This window comes from Elaeis guineensis, chromosome 8 (genome assembly GCF_000442705.2).
Source record: "Elaeis guineensis isolate ETL-2024a chromosome 8, EG11, whole genome shotgun sequence".
In the NCBI taxonomy this organism is placed as follows: domain Eukaryota; kingdom Viridiplantae; phylum Streptophyta; class Magnoliopsida; order Arecales; family Arecaceae; genus Elaeis; species Elaeis guineensis.
In genome coordinates, this window is record NC_026000.2 from 18,983,225 (window position 1) to 18,998,275 (window position 15,051).

The following is a 15,051-nucleotide window of genomic DNA, read 5'->3' on the forward strand; positions in this document are numbered from 1 at the left end:
CATATACAAAATAAGAAATACACTCATAGAATTATTAACCTATTTATATTTGTAGGGTTCTTCTTCATTCTCAACGAAGTCATGCATTTTGATCACTTATCAAAATGCACATTCCAACTCTGAAATATTTAACATTACCATAGGAGAAAATATCTCATTATGATCAATACCATAATGTTGACAATATTCTTAGACAACCAGACGAGCTTTGTAAGTCTCCACTTTCTCATCTGCGCTCTCTGACCCTATTGAAAATCCACTTACACCCTATGGATTTAACCCCTTCAAGTGGATCAATGAGTGTCCATATATCGTTGATCTTCATGGACTTCATTTCAAACTTTATAGCTCCAAGCCATTAATCAGAGTCAAATCTCTGCATGGCATCTATGTAGATGATCAAATCTTTATTGTTCTCATCGAGTTCAACAAAATCACGTCCCAAATCTAGATACCGAAGTATCTATCCGACGGATGTGGTACTCTATCGAATCTCTTTAATGGTGCTTCTATAATGGATTTTGAATTTGATCTGAGCAAATCCGGTTCTATGGGTTTACTAGATTGTGTCGGTTCTTCTACCTATCAAATTTCATAAGTTTTATATTAAAGGCATCAGTACCTTCATCAAAGTACTCTTTTTCTTAAAAGAAATGCCAAACAATTTTTATTCTTTAGCAAGATAAAAATTATATCTCCTAGATTTTTTGAAATTATCCTGTAGAATAATATATATAGGACCGAAATTCAAGCTAATCCATCTGCAAATGCTTGACATAAAACAAACAATCTCAAATCCCAAGGTAAGAAAGTATCGGCTTATGCCTAGTCCATATCTCATATGAAGTCTTTGCAACTAATTAATTTGAAATCTAATTCAAAACATAATAAGCAGTCTTAAGAGCATAACCCTAAAAGAAGAATGACAGACTTATAAATCTCATCATAGATCGAACTATATCTAACAAAGTCAATTTCAATAAGAGAGAATCTTATTCTCTTCTAGATATGTCAAAAATTTATTGGAAGGACATTCTCCTCTTTGGTCTGGCCAAAAAACTTCAATGCTCTTCCAATTCATTTCTCTACCTTATTATGAAATTATTTGAATATTTTAAATAATCTAAATTTATGACAAATATGTTCGTAGATCCAATATATCAGTATGTATCAGATTCAAAACATCATTGGTTTGTTCACCTTTTCCAGCAAAAGTGACTTGATCATTTTACTAAGGAGATAGGATTGATAGGTTGACAATGATTCACTATCATTGACCTCAAGAATTATCATCTGTTGATCCTATTCTTATTTATATGATTGAGCCTAAATTATCAAAGGTAGGCTTTCATGATATTATCTACTTTAGAAAGTTTGTTTGATTGTGTACAATACACTAACAGACTGTAACTATTTATAAATATCATTTCTCAATTATCCACATAATTTTGATATCATTCATAATGATATCACAAAATCATTAGATAATAGTGATAATCACTAAAATGACATTCTTAGAATTAAAAATAGGCTCGACGATTCCTAAAATTAGGATTGAAACATAATTTCTATCTCCAATGTTCAGAAATCTCTGGCTGTTTCTAATCTTTTTACTAACCTAAAGTCATTGCAACAATTTATATAAACTTCTAATATTCAATACCCAGATAGTAGTGTCATAGATAGAGAAATCACAAGGTGTTATCATATAAGTACCTTGTTCAGCAACCCTTTATTGATTTTTTAGCTTGTTCGGATCAAGAGACTCTGCCAGACTAGATTAATCTTAGACTCTTTTGTCAGTTCAGACTCATTAGCCCAAGCACGACTCTTTACACCTTCTTTTTCTTTTTCTTTCTCAAAGAATTATTGTCACACTGAAGAAACATCTTCAAAGGTATGAAAGAACTCCTTCAATATTTGAAAAATTTTCTCCCATTGAGTATCATCAAATTTACAACTAAATTCGTATTCTTTGCTACTCTCAATAACACCACACGGTGATATGATCATGTGGCCACTTCTGATAAGTATCTTTGATCGCATCACATGGGTTGGATGTGGGAACTTCAGGTGCTGGATCCATAATTATATGTAGAATCCATTCATGCTTTAGAATTTTTCATAATTTTTGATATCAATTATCGAAGTTGGATCCTATAAATCAGTCACTGTCAAACAGTGAATGGAACAACGTACATCTAGCCATAACTAAAAAAAATACAAGACCTCTATGTTTATGAATTGATTAAACCTAAAGACTTGGACTTTAGTCTAAAGATTTTTTCACTATTTTAGTCGAATGGTAGCCTCTCCCTCTAATCTGAGAAATTATCTTAATTTCTTAGCAGGTACTAGAATCCACACAGATTGCATACAAGCTCGAGGATGGCTCAGTCAACCCATATGCATCTATGGGTAGGTTCTCAATCAATTATTTCTCAAAATAGTTTTTAGTAATTAATTTTATCGCAGATTTCATTTCAGTAGGCGATGGACCTCCACTGAAAGTTTTGATTAGGTTAAACCATTAACATGAACCTACTTGATATTTCTAACTAATGAATGATCAAGTCTGAGGATGGCTCGATCAACCCAACCATTATCAGATAGTACAACAGAGTCATCATATGATGAATAATAATTTCATCATTCAGAGATAACACCAGACGGATGGTGCCTACAATGTCAATCAAAAATAATAGACCCATTATCATTCACCTTAATGATAGGCTATGATCTAGTTATCCCCATAACTAACTCATTTTATGGACCTAATAATTTAGAAGATTTAAGAATCAGTTTAGAGAAGAGATGAGAAGAAATCAACCAGTAAACCACAGTCCTCCCACTGACTTTATTAAGTTATTGAATTAGATCAGGATCATACTAGTTAAAATATCACCTAAATCAGTCACACAGATCAACCTTAATGGTATGAGTCAACTCAAATCACTTAGCGATCTAATCAAGACATAATTCACCAAATTGGTCAGGTAAGTGAGATCGGTGGGAGAGTCTTCTAAGCTTGCCTTAGACACCATCAAAATGGTCAAGTAAGCCGCTCCCAACTAAAAACCACCGATCGAAATGTCAAACTTATCTTAGACATTAATTGGTTAATTAGTTTCGATTTGACCAACTTAATAATTCGGATTCAACCACTGAGCCATAATCAAGATCCATTTGGTCTAATCAAAGACATGGATTTGACCATCTACAACTATTATATTAGTTCTAGAGAAATCTTGATTTAATCTAATTAAATATTTGGTTAGATTTAATCAATTTCTCTAGTTAGTCCATTAATTTTTTGATTCTAACCTTAGGTCTAACCCAATTAAAAGGACCTGATTTGTGCTAACTCATGTCTTCATATTTTATGCGAATGACATTAGATTTTTAATTCATAATTCTGAATCTAATCAATTTTACATTTAATTCTCAATTAAGTTCAGCATCAACATGAGTTTAGGTTATAGTTTGAAACAATTTCAACCTTTCATTTTGTAAATAATTTACAATAAATATTATGTAAAAATTTTTTATTCTAAAATTAGGTCGACTCAATCAATATTGAGCCAGCTATACATAAAAACTGGGTTGACTCAGTTCAAAACTGGATCGACTTAGTAATTGTGTGAGCACAATTGAAAGAGTTTCAGATATGAAAATTCTTACATAACACTAAAATAAAATCAATCATAACACTTTTAGATCATATCTAAAATTTTTTATTATTTAAAATTTTATTTTTTTTATGATTAAAATAATTTTAATCACATAGATTAGATGTCTTATATTTCATACAACGTTGTATCACATACAACAAACCTAGAGTTTCAAGATCTAAGATTTTACAGAAAAGTAAGTTCTTCCTTTTGCGTTCTTCTTTATGAGATCTAATCACATGACACCCCTGTACGCCATAAGAGCATCCCATCGAATGAAAAGAGAGGGCCTTTAAATTTTTCTTACTCCTATGATCGGATGGTCTGGTGATCAACCCAATCCAAGTACTTGCTAATCAAATCATCTAATCTAATCGCATATCATATATGCTTGAATTTAGATCTAATCTAAATTATATTACATCTGATTATAATCTTAAATTATATCTAAATCAGAATATAAATATCACATGCATGACATAAAATTAGATTTTATCAAAGATCAGTACAAACTAGGACAACCAGTTCACTGTAAGGGGTAAACCCTACAGCAGGACAACCTTATATCAGTTTGTGCGATCTATCATTAATTAAATTCAGATCTAAATATCACATATCAAATTTAAATAAAATTAAATTTTAGATTTAATATACATATAAATCATGTCACAACGAACCTAAGCTCTGATACCACTGTTAGGATGCGTAGACGATTTCATACATGTATTTCAAAATATTTTTTGAATAAATTATAGTGAAAGATAATTAAATTAATCAAATTAATCTAACACGTATATGAGCTAATCATCAATTCAATCTACTCTAGGATCTATAATATGATATGTTGCATATAAAATCTGAAAAATACTGAAGTTAAAATCAGCATGCATGCATGTGAGCAGTAGATCACATCTACTTCTAATCTGAATTCAGAATTCGATATCTGAGTATGGGTCGATGATCGTCACTATCGAGAATATGATAGAGATGATTCTTGCTGGTTTCTTGCAGCCGCACATGCATCCAGTCTCAACGAAAAATTTACTCGAAGCTCCGATTTGATCGGTCTTCTCGAGAGTGCTTGCTCGCACGAAGACCTTCTTCTTGACTGATCTGAATCTTTTTTTTAAATCTTTAATTTTTTTTCAAAAGTTAAAGATGAACTTCTAGAAGAGATGAAGAGATAGAAGAAAGATAAAGAAGAAAATAATTTTTCTCTAATTTCTTCTCTCCTCCCAAACCCTTAGAACCAAAAATCTAAAATTCAAATTTTTACGCACACCCCAAGAGAGAGGACCCTCCTCTCTATTTTTCACATCATGAACCATGCCCAAACTTCTTTCACATGAAGATCTCTTTTCTAGTATCTTACACACACAAAAGAAACCATGAAAGCCCCTTTTATAGGCATGTAAGGAGGTGGAGTGAAGAGTCATAGTGATCTTGGACTCTTATAGGATTCCACCTCCCATCATAATTTCACATCTCAAAATATATCAAAAAAATATGGGATGCCCCTTCTCATATTTTTTGATAGTAAATAAATTCTCCAACTAATTTTTCACAAAAATTTTCTTTAAAATGTTACACATATAAGGACAAAAAAATTTATTGGCGTGGAGAGGTTGATCTGGATGAGAACAGATTCTTCTGATAAGGAATATTTTGAAATCCAATTTCAGAACCTTTCTTTTATCAAAACTAAATTAGATCTGGATGTGAGATAAAAAAGGGAAATGACTCTTTGGTGTAAAAGAATCTCATACAAAATAATTTTGTGCGTAGAGATATATGGTGTGCAAATTGGGTTAGCGCAAGGGAGAAGAGTCCTATTCCAATAAGGACTCTTAATTTTCTTATTTGGATCCAAATCAAATCACATCTGATTTAGTCCAAATAAAATATATAAAATTTAATCTAATTAGATTTATAAATTTTTAATCAAATTTTAACTAAATTAAAAATTGATTGAATTAAAGTCATGATCAAATCAGAGATAATTCTTCCTTAGCGATTAGGTCATCTCATAACCTAATTGAGTCAAATCTAATTGAATCTAATTTAATTAGATTTTATTTAATCCTCTTTACTCAATCAAATTAAGCTAATCAATAATATGATTACTAATTAATTTTTTATTAATTTATTAATACTTAGAGAATTAATTTATTACAACTTTTACATAAGATTAAGCATCAATCGAATTGATGATTAAGCTCTTGAACAATTCTCAATCGTTGATCAGCCACATGATCAGTTAGAACATCCCATAGGTTTGAATCTAAGCCAGTAGCACAGAAATACCTTCCTAAATCAATCGATGTAACCATCTAGAAATGATGATCTGATGTCCGAATAGGTCGAATGAAGGCGAAGCAACATTCAAGAATCTATTGGCGTATAGTTACCATATAATTCATCTATTTGACCCTAATGCTCGAGGACGATCTAGGATTTAACCTATTGCTCAGTATAAAAACATCTTCAACAGCTGGTCTATCAAGACGATAATGGGATGTGCTTGGAAGTATTGGCAAAGTTGCTGCGATGATATGATTAGAGCATAAACCATCTTTTCTGTCTTTGAATATTTTATTTTAGCATTATGAAGCACCTTGCTGGTATAATAAATAGGTCGTTGAATTCGGTTCTCATTCTCTTGGATGAGTATCGAACTAACTGCTTCAGTTGAAGTCACCAAATAGAGATACAAAGTTTTTTTGATCTTTGATTTTGTAAGTAGCGATGGAGATGCCAAATATCTTTTTAGGTTTTCAAAGAACTGTCAGCACTCATCTGACCATGTGAAGTCCTTTACTTGTCTCAAAGTCTTGAAGAAAGACAAATATCTTTTTGTCGACCTTGAGATGAATTGACTGAGTGCGGCGATCCTTCCATTAAGTTACTATATCTCTTTTTTGAAACTTGGATGCTACATATTGATGATAGCTTTTACTTTCTTGAGATTGGCTTCAATTTCATGACATAAAAAATTCGAAGAATTTTTCAGAAGTTACTCCGAATGCATACTTAGTCGGATTTAACTTCATCTAATGTCATCGAAGTATGCTGAAGACTTCTTTTAGATCCCGAACATGATCAGTAGTTTGAGAATTTTTCACCAGCATATCATCCATGTAAACTTTTATATTCCGTCTGATTTGTGCCTTGAATATTTTGTTGACTAGCTGTTGGTAAGTAGCTCCAATATTTTTTAAACCGAATGGCATTACTTTATAACAGTAGATGTCTTTGTTAGTTATAAAAGTTGTATGCTCCTCATTTTCAGGGGCCATCTGAATTTGATTATACCCTACAAATACATCCATGAAGCTTAAGAGTCGGTGTCCCGAAGTTGCATCAATTAGTTGATCGATCTTCAGCAAAAAAAACTGTCCTTCGAATAGACTTCGTTTAGATTTGTATAGTCGATACTGATTCTTCATTTTCTATTGGCTTTTCTCACCATCACTATATTGGTGAGCTAATCGAGATAATTAGTTTCTCTAAAGAAATTAGCCGCGAGGAGCTTGTCAATTTTTTCGTCGGTGACCTTCTATCTTTCAGGAGTAAAAGATCTTTTCTTTTGTCTCACTGGCTTAACTTTTGGATCAATATTTAGTCGATGGGTTATTACCTCTGGAGGGATGCATGGCATATCAGTAACCGATCAAGCAAAAATATCGGTGTTTGTTCTTAGTAGATTTATTAGTTGTCATCGCTCTGAATCAGACAGCTGCGATTCAATTTGGATTGTTTTTTTAGGATCTTCTTCTTTTAGCGAGATGGAAACCAGTTGTTCGATCGATTCACCCCTTTCTTCATTTTTTCTTTGGTCCAATTTATCAACAGACAAAGAGTCTTCAAATTTATTATTTTTTGTGGAGACCAGGAAGCAACATCGGCGAGTTGTTGGTCTTCACGTATCTCTTCGACTCCATTTTTTGTTGAGAATCAAATCAATAGATGATATGTTAAGACTACTGCTCTCAGAGTATTAAGTCCAGATCATCCGAGGATGGCATTATAAGCCGAGGAAACTCGGACAACCGTGAATGTTAATAGAACAGTGCTTTATTGTAGATCTGTTCCTGCGGTTAATGGGAGAGTGATTTTTTCTTCTACAGTAACTGCATCTCCAGTGAAACTGACTAATGACGTTGAGACTCTTTTAAGTCGATCAGACAATAGTCACATTCGGAAAAAAATCGAGTAAAAAAGAACATCTGTTGAGTTTTCATTATCAACTAGAATTCTTTTTACATCATAATTTGCTATCATTATCGAGATAATGACAACATCATCATGGGGAGTTTATATTTTTCGAATATCATCTTTCGAAAAAGTAATTATATTATCGAGTTATCATTTCTTCACCGACTCTTCTTCCAAAGTTGCCCCTTAGTTCTTTGGTCATCCGGAGATCATGTTGATTACTCCCACCGTTGGTCGATTGTTAATTATCTCCTCAGCTTGCGGCTGAGGTTGTTGGTCGGTGGGAGGTTGAGTCAGACGATCGCATCGAAATTTTTTGAGATAGCCTCATCTAATTAGGGCCTCTATCTCGTCCTTAAGCTGGATGCACTGTTCGGTATTGTGGCCGTAATTATGATGGAACCGACAGTACTTCTTCCCATCATGGCTCCTCGATGGCACTTTCATTGATGGAGGGTGTCGAAGATACTCCTCTCTTTCGATCTTCATCAAAATCTGCACACGAAGAGTAGAAAGAGGAGTATATGAGTCATACCTGCTATAGCTGTTTGGCTTTGGACTCCGTCATCGAGGTGAAGCTCGCTTATTGATAGTCGGCCTACTTAATTCGATCGGAGCTCCACTTTTCTTCGGCTTCTTTTACTGACCTTTTTCATCTATTTGGCATCGGTCAGAAGTAGCTTCATCCTCACGAATATACTTGTACGCGTGCTCTAAAAGTTCAACATAGGTCCGAAGGAGAGTTTTATCTAGAGAATAGGTAAATCTGGATCCCCTTAGACCCCTCTTTATGATCGATATGATCATATCTTTATTGAGATCCCTGATCTCAAGTGTGGCCACATTAAATCGAGCCATAAAATTCCTCAACGTCTCTATCTCACCTTGTTTAATAAAGAAAAGACTGTCTGATGTCCGTGACAGCTTTCAGCTAGTACTGAAGTGGGCCACGAAAGATTGTTTGAGCTGCTCAAAAGAGTTAATGCTCTCCGACTAAAGCTCAGAATATCAGACTCAAGCAGCCTTCCGAATAGTTATTAGGAAGCCGATGCATAAGAGGGCGTCAGTTGCCCCTGAATCATCATGAGAGTTTTATAGCTCTCCAAATGATCGATAAGGTCAGTGGAGATGTCGTATGGCTCTATCTGCGATATCTTAAACTGAGATGGAATTGATTCATCCAGGATGCGCTGAGAGAGAGATAGGGCAGTGTGGAAGTCGTGATCATTGGAGAACTTCTGACCTTCCACCTGAAGTCGAGCAAGTCGGCGGTCGATCTCTTTGAACTTGCATTCATAGTCGTCGAATTGCTGTTGTCAGAAAAAATCAGGGGTAGAACTCCATGAAGAGCTTAAAGATGGAGAAACAGAAGGCGTCCACAGCCTTTTCCCCTTTCCAATACTATGTGCATGAGAAGGAAAGGAAGAACGCCACAAATGATAGGTGGCATAGTGGGAGTGCCAAGAATGTGGTTGTCCATCTCGATGAGAGTGTCGAGACAGTCGCCGCTCTGGAGAAGAGGAGGGTGATCGTCGTGGTGGATGGTGGCTGTGCCTAGATGGCATTGATTGAGCTACCGACTCCTCCACCGACAGCTGCTGCTACTTAGTTTGTTGCTGCTAGAGACTTTGAGCCATCTCCATTAGTACCTTCATCTGCTATATAAGTATAGTAATTTGGACGTCCATAATGACCACAGGATGCGAAGAACTGGGCTCTATCATTGGAGGTGGGGGAGGAACATCTTTCCGGTGGGAAGATTGCCTCGCTGATCCTGTTGAATTTGAGCTCTGATTTTTGGTATAATTGCTTGCATCTTTCTCCTACCTGGCACGTCAATCTGTTGCGGCCAATCTCCTGTTATGCCCATTGCCGGAGAAGAGCACCTACAAAAGAAGTCTTCACTGATCGAAATTGTGTCCGGTGGGAACCCTCCGATGTTTAAGTCAGTGGAGAGTGATGAAAAGCAGATAAGAATTTTTAATAACAGAGTCTCAGCCCAGGAGCATCTTACCAATGCTATTCATTTACCTCTCTTTTGTAGGCGATTAAGATGTAACCATCAAGCACGTGGTCCCGTTTTTTATAACACTAAATTATCAGGCCATAATCATAGAGTTAATAGATTGTTTATGTCCATTAATAACCGTAATACGTAGTTGATAATCGTTTATAATGGTTAAATATGTAGGTTCCGTACATTTCGATCTTATGTAATCGTGGAAAGATAAGCCGACTATATGTCGGTAGTTGTGAAAATCCGAATGAGCATCGGTCGGTAACTCTGATATGCTGATGATCATCAGTCGGATATTAACTAAGTCATCGTGGTTGTCCGTTAATGGTTGAGAACAGCCGACTGTCGGTCGGTCAATTGATTGTGAGTCAGCGTACTGTGTTTATGAAGCCGATCTATAGTCAGAATCGGGGGTCGATTGAGTTGTCCCAACACATTCCAAAGGCCATTTTACTTATTAGAGGAAATGGATACCCGGTTTCCACCATTACTTCGACAGTTTCAATTCCTGCTATTGGTCACCCTTTTCTGCAATATTTATCCATCTATGTTTAATTTATTTATTTGCAATCTTAATATGTCACTTGGACTCACCTACTTTTTCCTCTTGCGAAAATTTTCTTCATGGAGCATTTGGAGTAACCATTATGCTTTGTTGTTAATGTTTACTTTCCATTCAAGTCAATTATTATATAAATTAAATAGAACTGCTGTTTTCTTGTTCTACAGATTGATGCTCTAGTTTCTGTCTTTTTGCTACTTGCTTTACATGCATAGATTTTTCAATTCTTCAACTCTATCTTTCTTCCTATCAGGTTCCATTTTTTATTTCCCTTTAAGCCTTTTCTACAGCCAAATGGACATCTACAGCCAGGTCTGCTGGGTCAGGGATTGATGCTTCTCTTGTCCTACCATGAGCTAGTTTAGTACATGTGGTTTGCTGGGTCAATAATTGATGTGCTGAGTGGAGTTGTGAACTGCGGCATTCTCAAATACCATCAAAAACCATGAGCTAGTAGAGTTTGCTTGTAGACTTAGTCTCCTTTTCTTCAAAAATAAATAAATATTGAAGTTTGAATCTATTAGAAGCCTTATCCTCTCCACTACCATCATCTTTTCGTGCTTTACTCTTCTTTCTTATTCTCATTAAACAATACAAGTATTATATATATATATATATCACTGAGTTTCTTGCTTGTTGCTTGCTGCTCTTTCACAGAGAAAAATAACGAAAAAAGAAATAGTAATTACTTAAGGTTTTCCTGCGTTGCCTCTTTCCTTGCTCTTTGAAACCAGAAGCAGAGAACCATCTTTGCATAACATTCTACGGCTTGTCCTCTTCCCACTATATCTCCGGTATTCCTGTATTTGCATCGAGTTTGCATTTTGAAAAATCCCGGATAAATAGAATGCTTCCTGTTACCAAATTCAAGACTCATCAGTCATATGATGGCAGCAAGGGAAGTAAATTTTTCCATGGAAAGACAAAAATGATTTTGTGTGGTATTCGTGTCTCGCTTTCATGGCTGCCAGCGCCAGGTCGAGTGCTGGAACAACTGCGAAGTTCTTTGCATAGCGACTTCCATACTTTTGAAGGAGCAAAATGCCAGCAGCGGAGATTCTGTGGTCCAGTTGTAGCCATGACCTTTAATTTCACAGTGGCTGTTGGAATAATCATGGCAAACAAAGTGGTTGGTACTGCACATCTTGGTTGCTCTATTTCTTATCACTTCAGTCAGTTCGTAGTATCTTTACACTAACTAGATTTCCTGTTAATTATCTTCTTCTCCTGCAAAAATTGGAATGCTTTCTTACGCAGTTTGTTCTATGATAGGTGATGGGCAAGGTTGGGTTCAATTTCCCAGTTGCGCTGTCACTAATCCACTATGCGACTGCTTGGTGTCTGATGGCCATCTTCAATGCTCTTTCACTGTTACCTGCCGCCCCTCCCTCTAAATCCACACCTTACTCTTCTTTGTTCATCTTGGGTGCTGTCATATCTCTGTCCACTGCTCTGGCTAACATCAGCTTAAAACATAACAGGTAAAATTATGCGTGCAATTGCCGAAACAACTGCAGAAACCATGAATGCTTTTTGATGCTGAACCGCCACTGTAAATTGTTTTAATGCTTCTTAACCCATTCTTCATTTTTCTGAATGTTGGTTTCCTGTATGCAGTGTGGGGTTCTATCAGATGGCTAAGATAGCTGTGACTCCAACCATTGTTTTAGCTGAGTTCATGCTTTTCAGGAAAAAGGTTTCTTTCCGGAAGGTGTGTTCAGATTCTTCGTTCTACTATTATCTCTGTTGTTTTTTGTTATTTGTCCACTAAATTGGAGTTTCCTAATTATGTTTATTCTGATACAAATTTGGGTGAATCATATGACAAAAAATGATGTTCGTTGGTTTTCTGATTTGGAAAAGTTTCATAGAATTCATGAACTTATTTGGCGAAAGAACTGAACTTTTTTCTTGGGAAGTGCAGGTTATCACACTAGCTCTTGTATCACTAGGTGTGGCTGTTGCAACCGTCACTGATCTAGAATTCAATTTTTTTGGTGCTTGCATAGCATTAGCCTGGATTGTGCCTAGTTCTGTAAATAAAATTCTCTGGTCTAATATGCAGCAAAAGGGCAAATGGACTGCTCTTGCGTAAGTTGTGCTACCATATATTTTAAGCTAATTACAGGTTTTAGTATGTCATTTAAATCAATGACTTTGGATCAGGTTGATGTGGAAGACTACCCCAATTACAATCTTCTTCTTCATGGTTCTGATGCCTTTGCTAGACCCACCGGGTATTTTGTCGTTCACTTGGAATTTAAACAACACGACTGCTATCATCATATCAGCCCTATTTGGATTTCTCCTTCAGTGGTCCGGGGCTTTGGCACTTGGGTGAGGTTTTAACTACCTTTAATTTATATATACTAATGCAAGTACTTGCTCTTCTGTGACTTGGTTTGAGAAAATTCCATTTTTGATATTTTGCGCATAAATTTGTTAGTCTCAACACAACATGATAGTTTATCTGTAAAAACTATAGAATTAGTATAAGTAGATGCACTTTATCCTGTGATTTTTGGTAGACAGCTGAGATGAAATCATTGATTGGTGAGATTCAAATAGTTGAAATGCTAGTTCGGAATATAACAATGTTTCAGTGTTTGATTTCTTATCCATAATGTAGCCTAACTGGACTTGTATCTTATCATCTGTGTGTTATTTTAAAATGTTTTTTTTTTTTTTTTGTCATTATTTGTTTAATGACTTTCATAGTCCTTATTATTATTTATTATTATTATTTCAATGAATTATAGAAGAATTGTTAGACTAAGAGGTAGAGTTAAAAGCTAGAAAGCATCCAGCTTGTTCAATAATAGAGAAAAGAAAATTAACCATAAAGTCGAGTAAAATAAACTGAATTTTAAACATAAGTCTCTTTCGACAAGCTGTAGCAGTTCATTCGATTGGCTATTTAAACTTTGGGTGAAATGACTTGTACATTCCTGCCTTTGGTTTTTGGTGCCATCTGCATTTTGTTATAATCAATTTATACATCCATCATAAAAAAATATGAGAACATGAGAAGCTGTAGATCAAATTTCATATTTATGCAAAGCATTCTATATTCTTGAATGACACATAAATAGCTTGTATCAAAAAAGAATGGCATGCAATAAGGCATTTTTGATATGTGATCATGCTATCACATATGCAACTAAGCTTACTGCCTTCATATTGTGCAGTGCCACATCTGCCCTCTCACATGTGGTTCTGGGCCAGTTCAAAACATGTGTAATTATGCTTGCTGGATATCTATTTTTCAATTCTGATCCAGGAGCCATTAGTCTATGCGGCGCTGTCACTGCTCTCTGTGGAATGTCTGTCTACACTTATCTCAACCTGCAAGGCTCCAAGGAGTCAGGAAGAGCGAGCAAGCTGCATCTTTCAAAGCAGAATACATTCGCCCCAAAACCCGAAACAGACTTCGACGGCACTACAAGCAAGCAGCCTCTTTTGAAACAGAGTTCTATTTCTCTGAAACTCAAAACCATCGCAGACAGCAAGACAACTGACGTGAGGATGGCTGTGGATTCTGTTTGAGAGAACAAACCTCTGCATGCGCCGCGTGTGCCAAGTGGCTGTTTCACTAACAATGTTAAATTTTTGTCGCTCTGTTCTTTCCTTTTGCAATTTTTTTTTTTTTTGAATTTTAACTTATTTACAGCAATAATCGGACTTTGGCAATAACCAGATTTACAGTAATTGCCAAATTTTTGTGTCTTTGCGCACGGAGATCTATGCAAAGAAACCTTCTTTGAAGTAATGAAGTGGCCCAGCATTGAGGAGCCTGTCTCAATATTGCAAGTAGATGACAAGCCAAGTTGGATCAACCCACTGGTCCACTATCTCAAAGATGGGATGTTGCCATCGGATCAGAAGGAATCTTAGAAGATACGGCACTATGCATCTCATTATGTCCTCTATGAAGATAAGTTGTACAAAAAGTTATTCTCTCTACTTCTCCTCAAGTGCTTACGTCTGTCCGAAGCTGACTATACCTTATGAGAAGTGCACAAAAGAATATACGAAAACCACTTAGGGACAAATCCTTGGCCTATAAGGTACTGTGGCAAAGGTATTATAGGCCTACTATGTAGTAGGATGTGACCGATCTAGTTAGAAGGTGTGATCGGTTCAACAAAATGTCCACACCCAATATCAATCCGCTACACCACTGACCTCCATATGCGTACCATGGCCTTTCGCGTAGTGAGGGATGTACATCCTTGGGCTGTTCCCTCAAGCGTCAGATTAACGAAAGTTCTTATTGGTCACCATTGACTATTTTACTAAATATATGGAAGCCAAACTACTAGCCTGTATCACTAAAGCCAAGGTGGAGGATTTCGTTTGGAAGTCCATATAGGACGATTTGGCCTACACCGAGTGTTGATCACAGACAACGACGGCCAATTCACTAGAGCCCGATTTGCCGAGTTTTATCGAGGATTAGGCATCTCACACCATGCTACTTCAGTAGGCCATCCCCAAGCTAATGGGGAGTCCAAGGTGACTAACCACTCTTTTACAGTATTTAAAAGTGAGGTTGGATCGTGCCCAAGGGTCTTGGACTGATGAGC

General features: G+C 36.0%; 1 protein-coding gene across 1 annotated transcript; it reads left to right on the forward strand.

Moving 5' to 3' along the window:
- The first annotated feature begins 11,079 nt into the window (after window positions 1-11,079).
- On the forward strand, window positions 11,080-14,306 carry LOC105049950 (nucleotide-sugar uncharacterized transporter 2). The gene is made up of 6 exons (XM_010929762.4): window positions 11,080-11,594; window positions 11,738-11,946; window positions 12,083-12,176; window positions 12,390-12,556; window positions 12,632-12,802; window positions 13,654-14,306. The coding sequence occupies exons 1-6, from the start codon at window positions 11,313-11,315 to the stop codon at window positions 14,009-14,011; spliced, it is 1,281 nt and encodes a 426-aa protein (XP_010928064.2). The 5' UTR covers window positions 11,080-11,312; the 3' UTR covers window positions 14,012-14,306.
- Window positions 14,307-15,051: the final 745 nt, after the last annotated feature.

Bases quoted from the DNA above. Each gene is read 5' to 3' on its own strand.
- LOC105049950 (XM_010929762.4), top strand. From the start codon at position 11,313: ATGCTTCCTGTTACCAAATTCAAGACTCATCAGTCATATGATGGCAGC. The intron at 11,947-12,082 runs GTAAAATTATGC...TCCTGTATGCAG, and splicing joins ATCAGCTTAAAACATAACAG to TGTGGGGTTCTATCAGATGG. The intron at 12,557-12,631 runs GTAAGTTGTGCT...ACTTTGGATCAG, and splicing joins GGCAAATGGACTGCTCTTGC to GTTGATGTGGAAGACTACCC.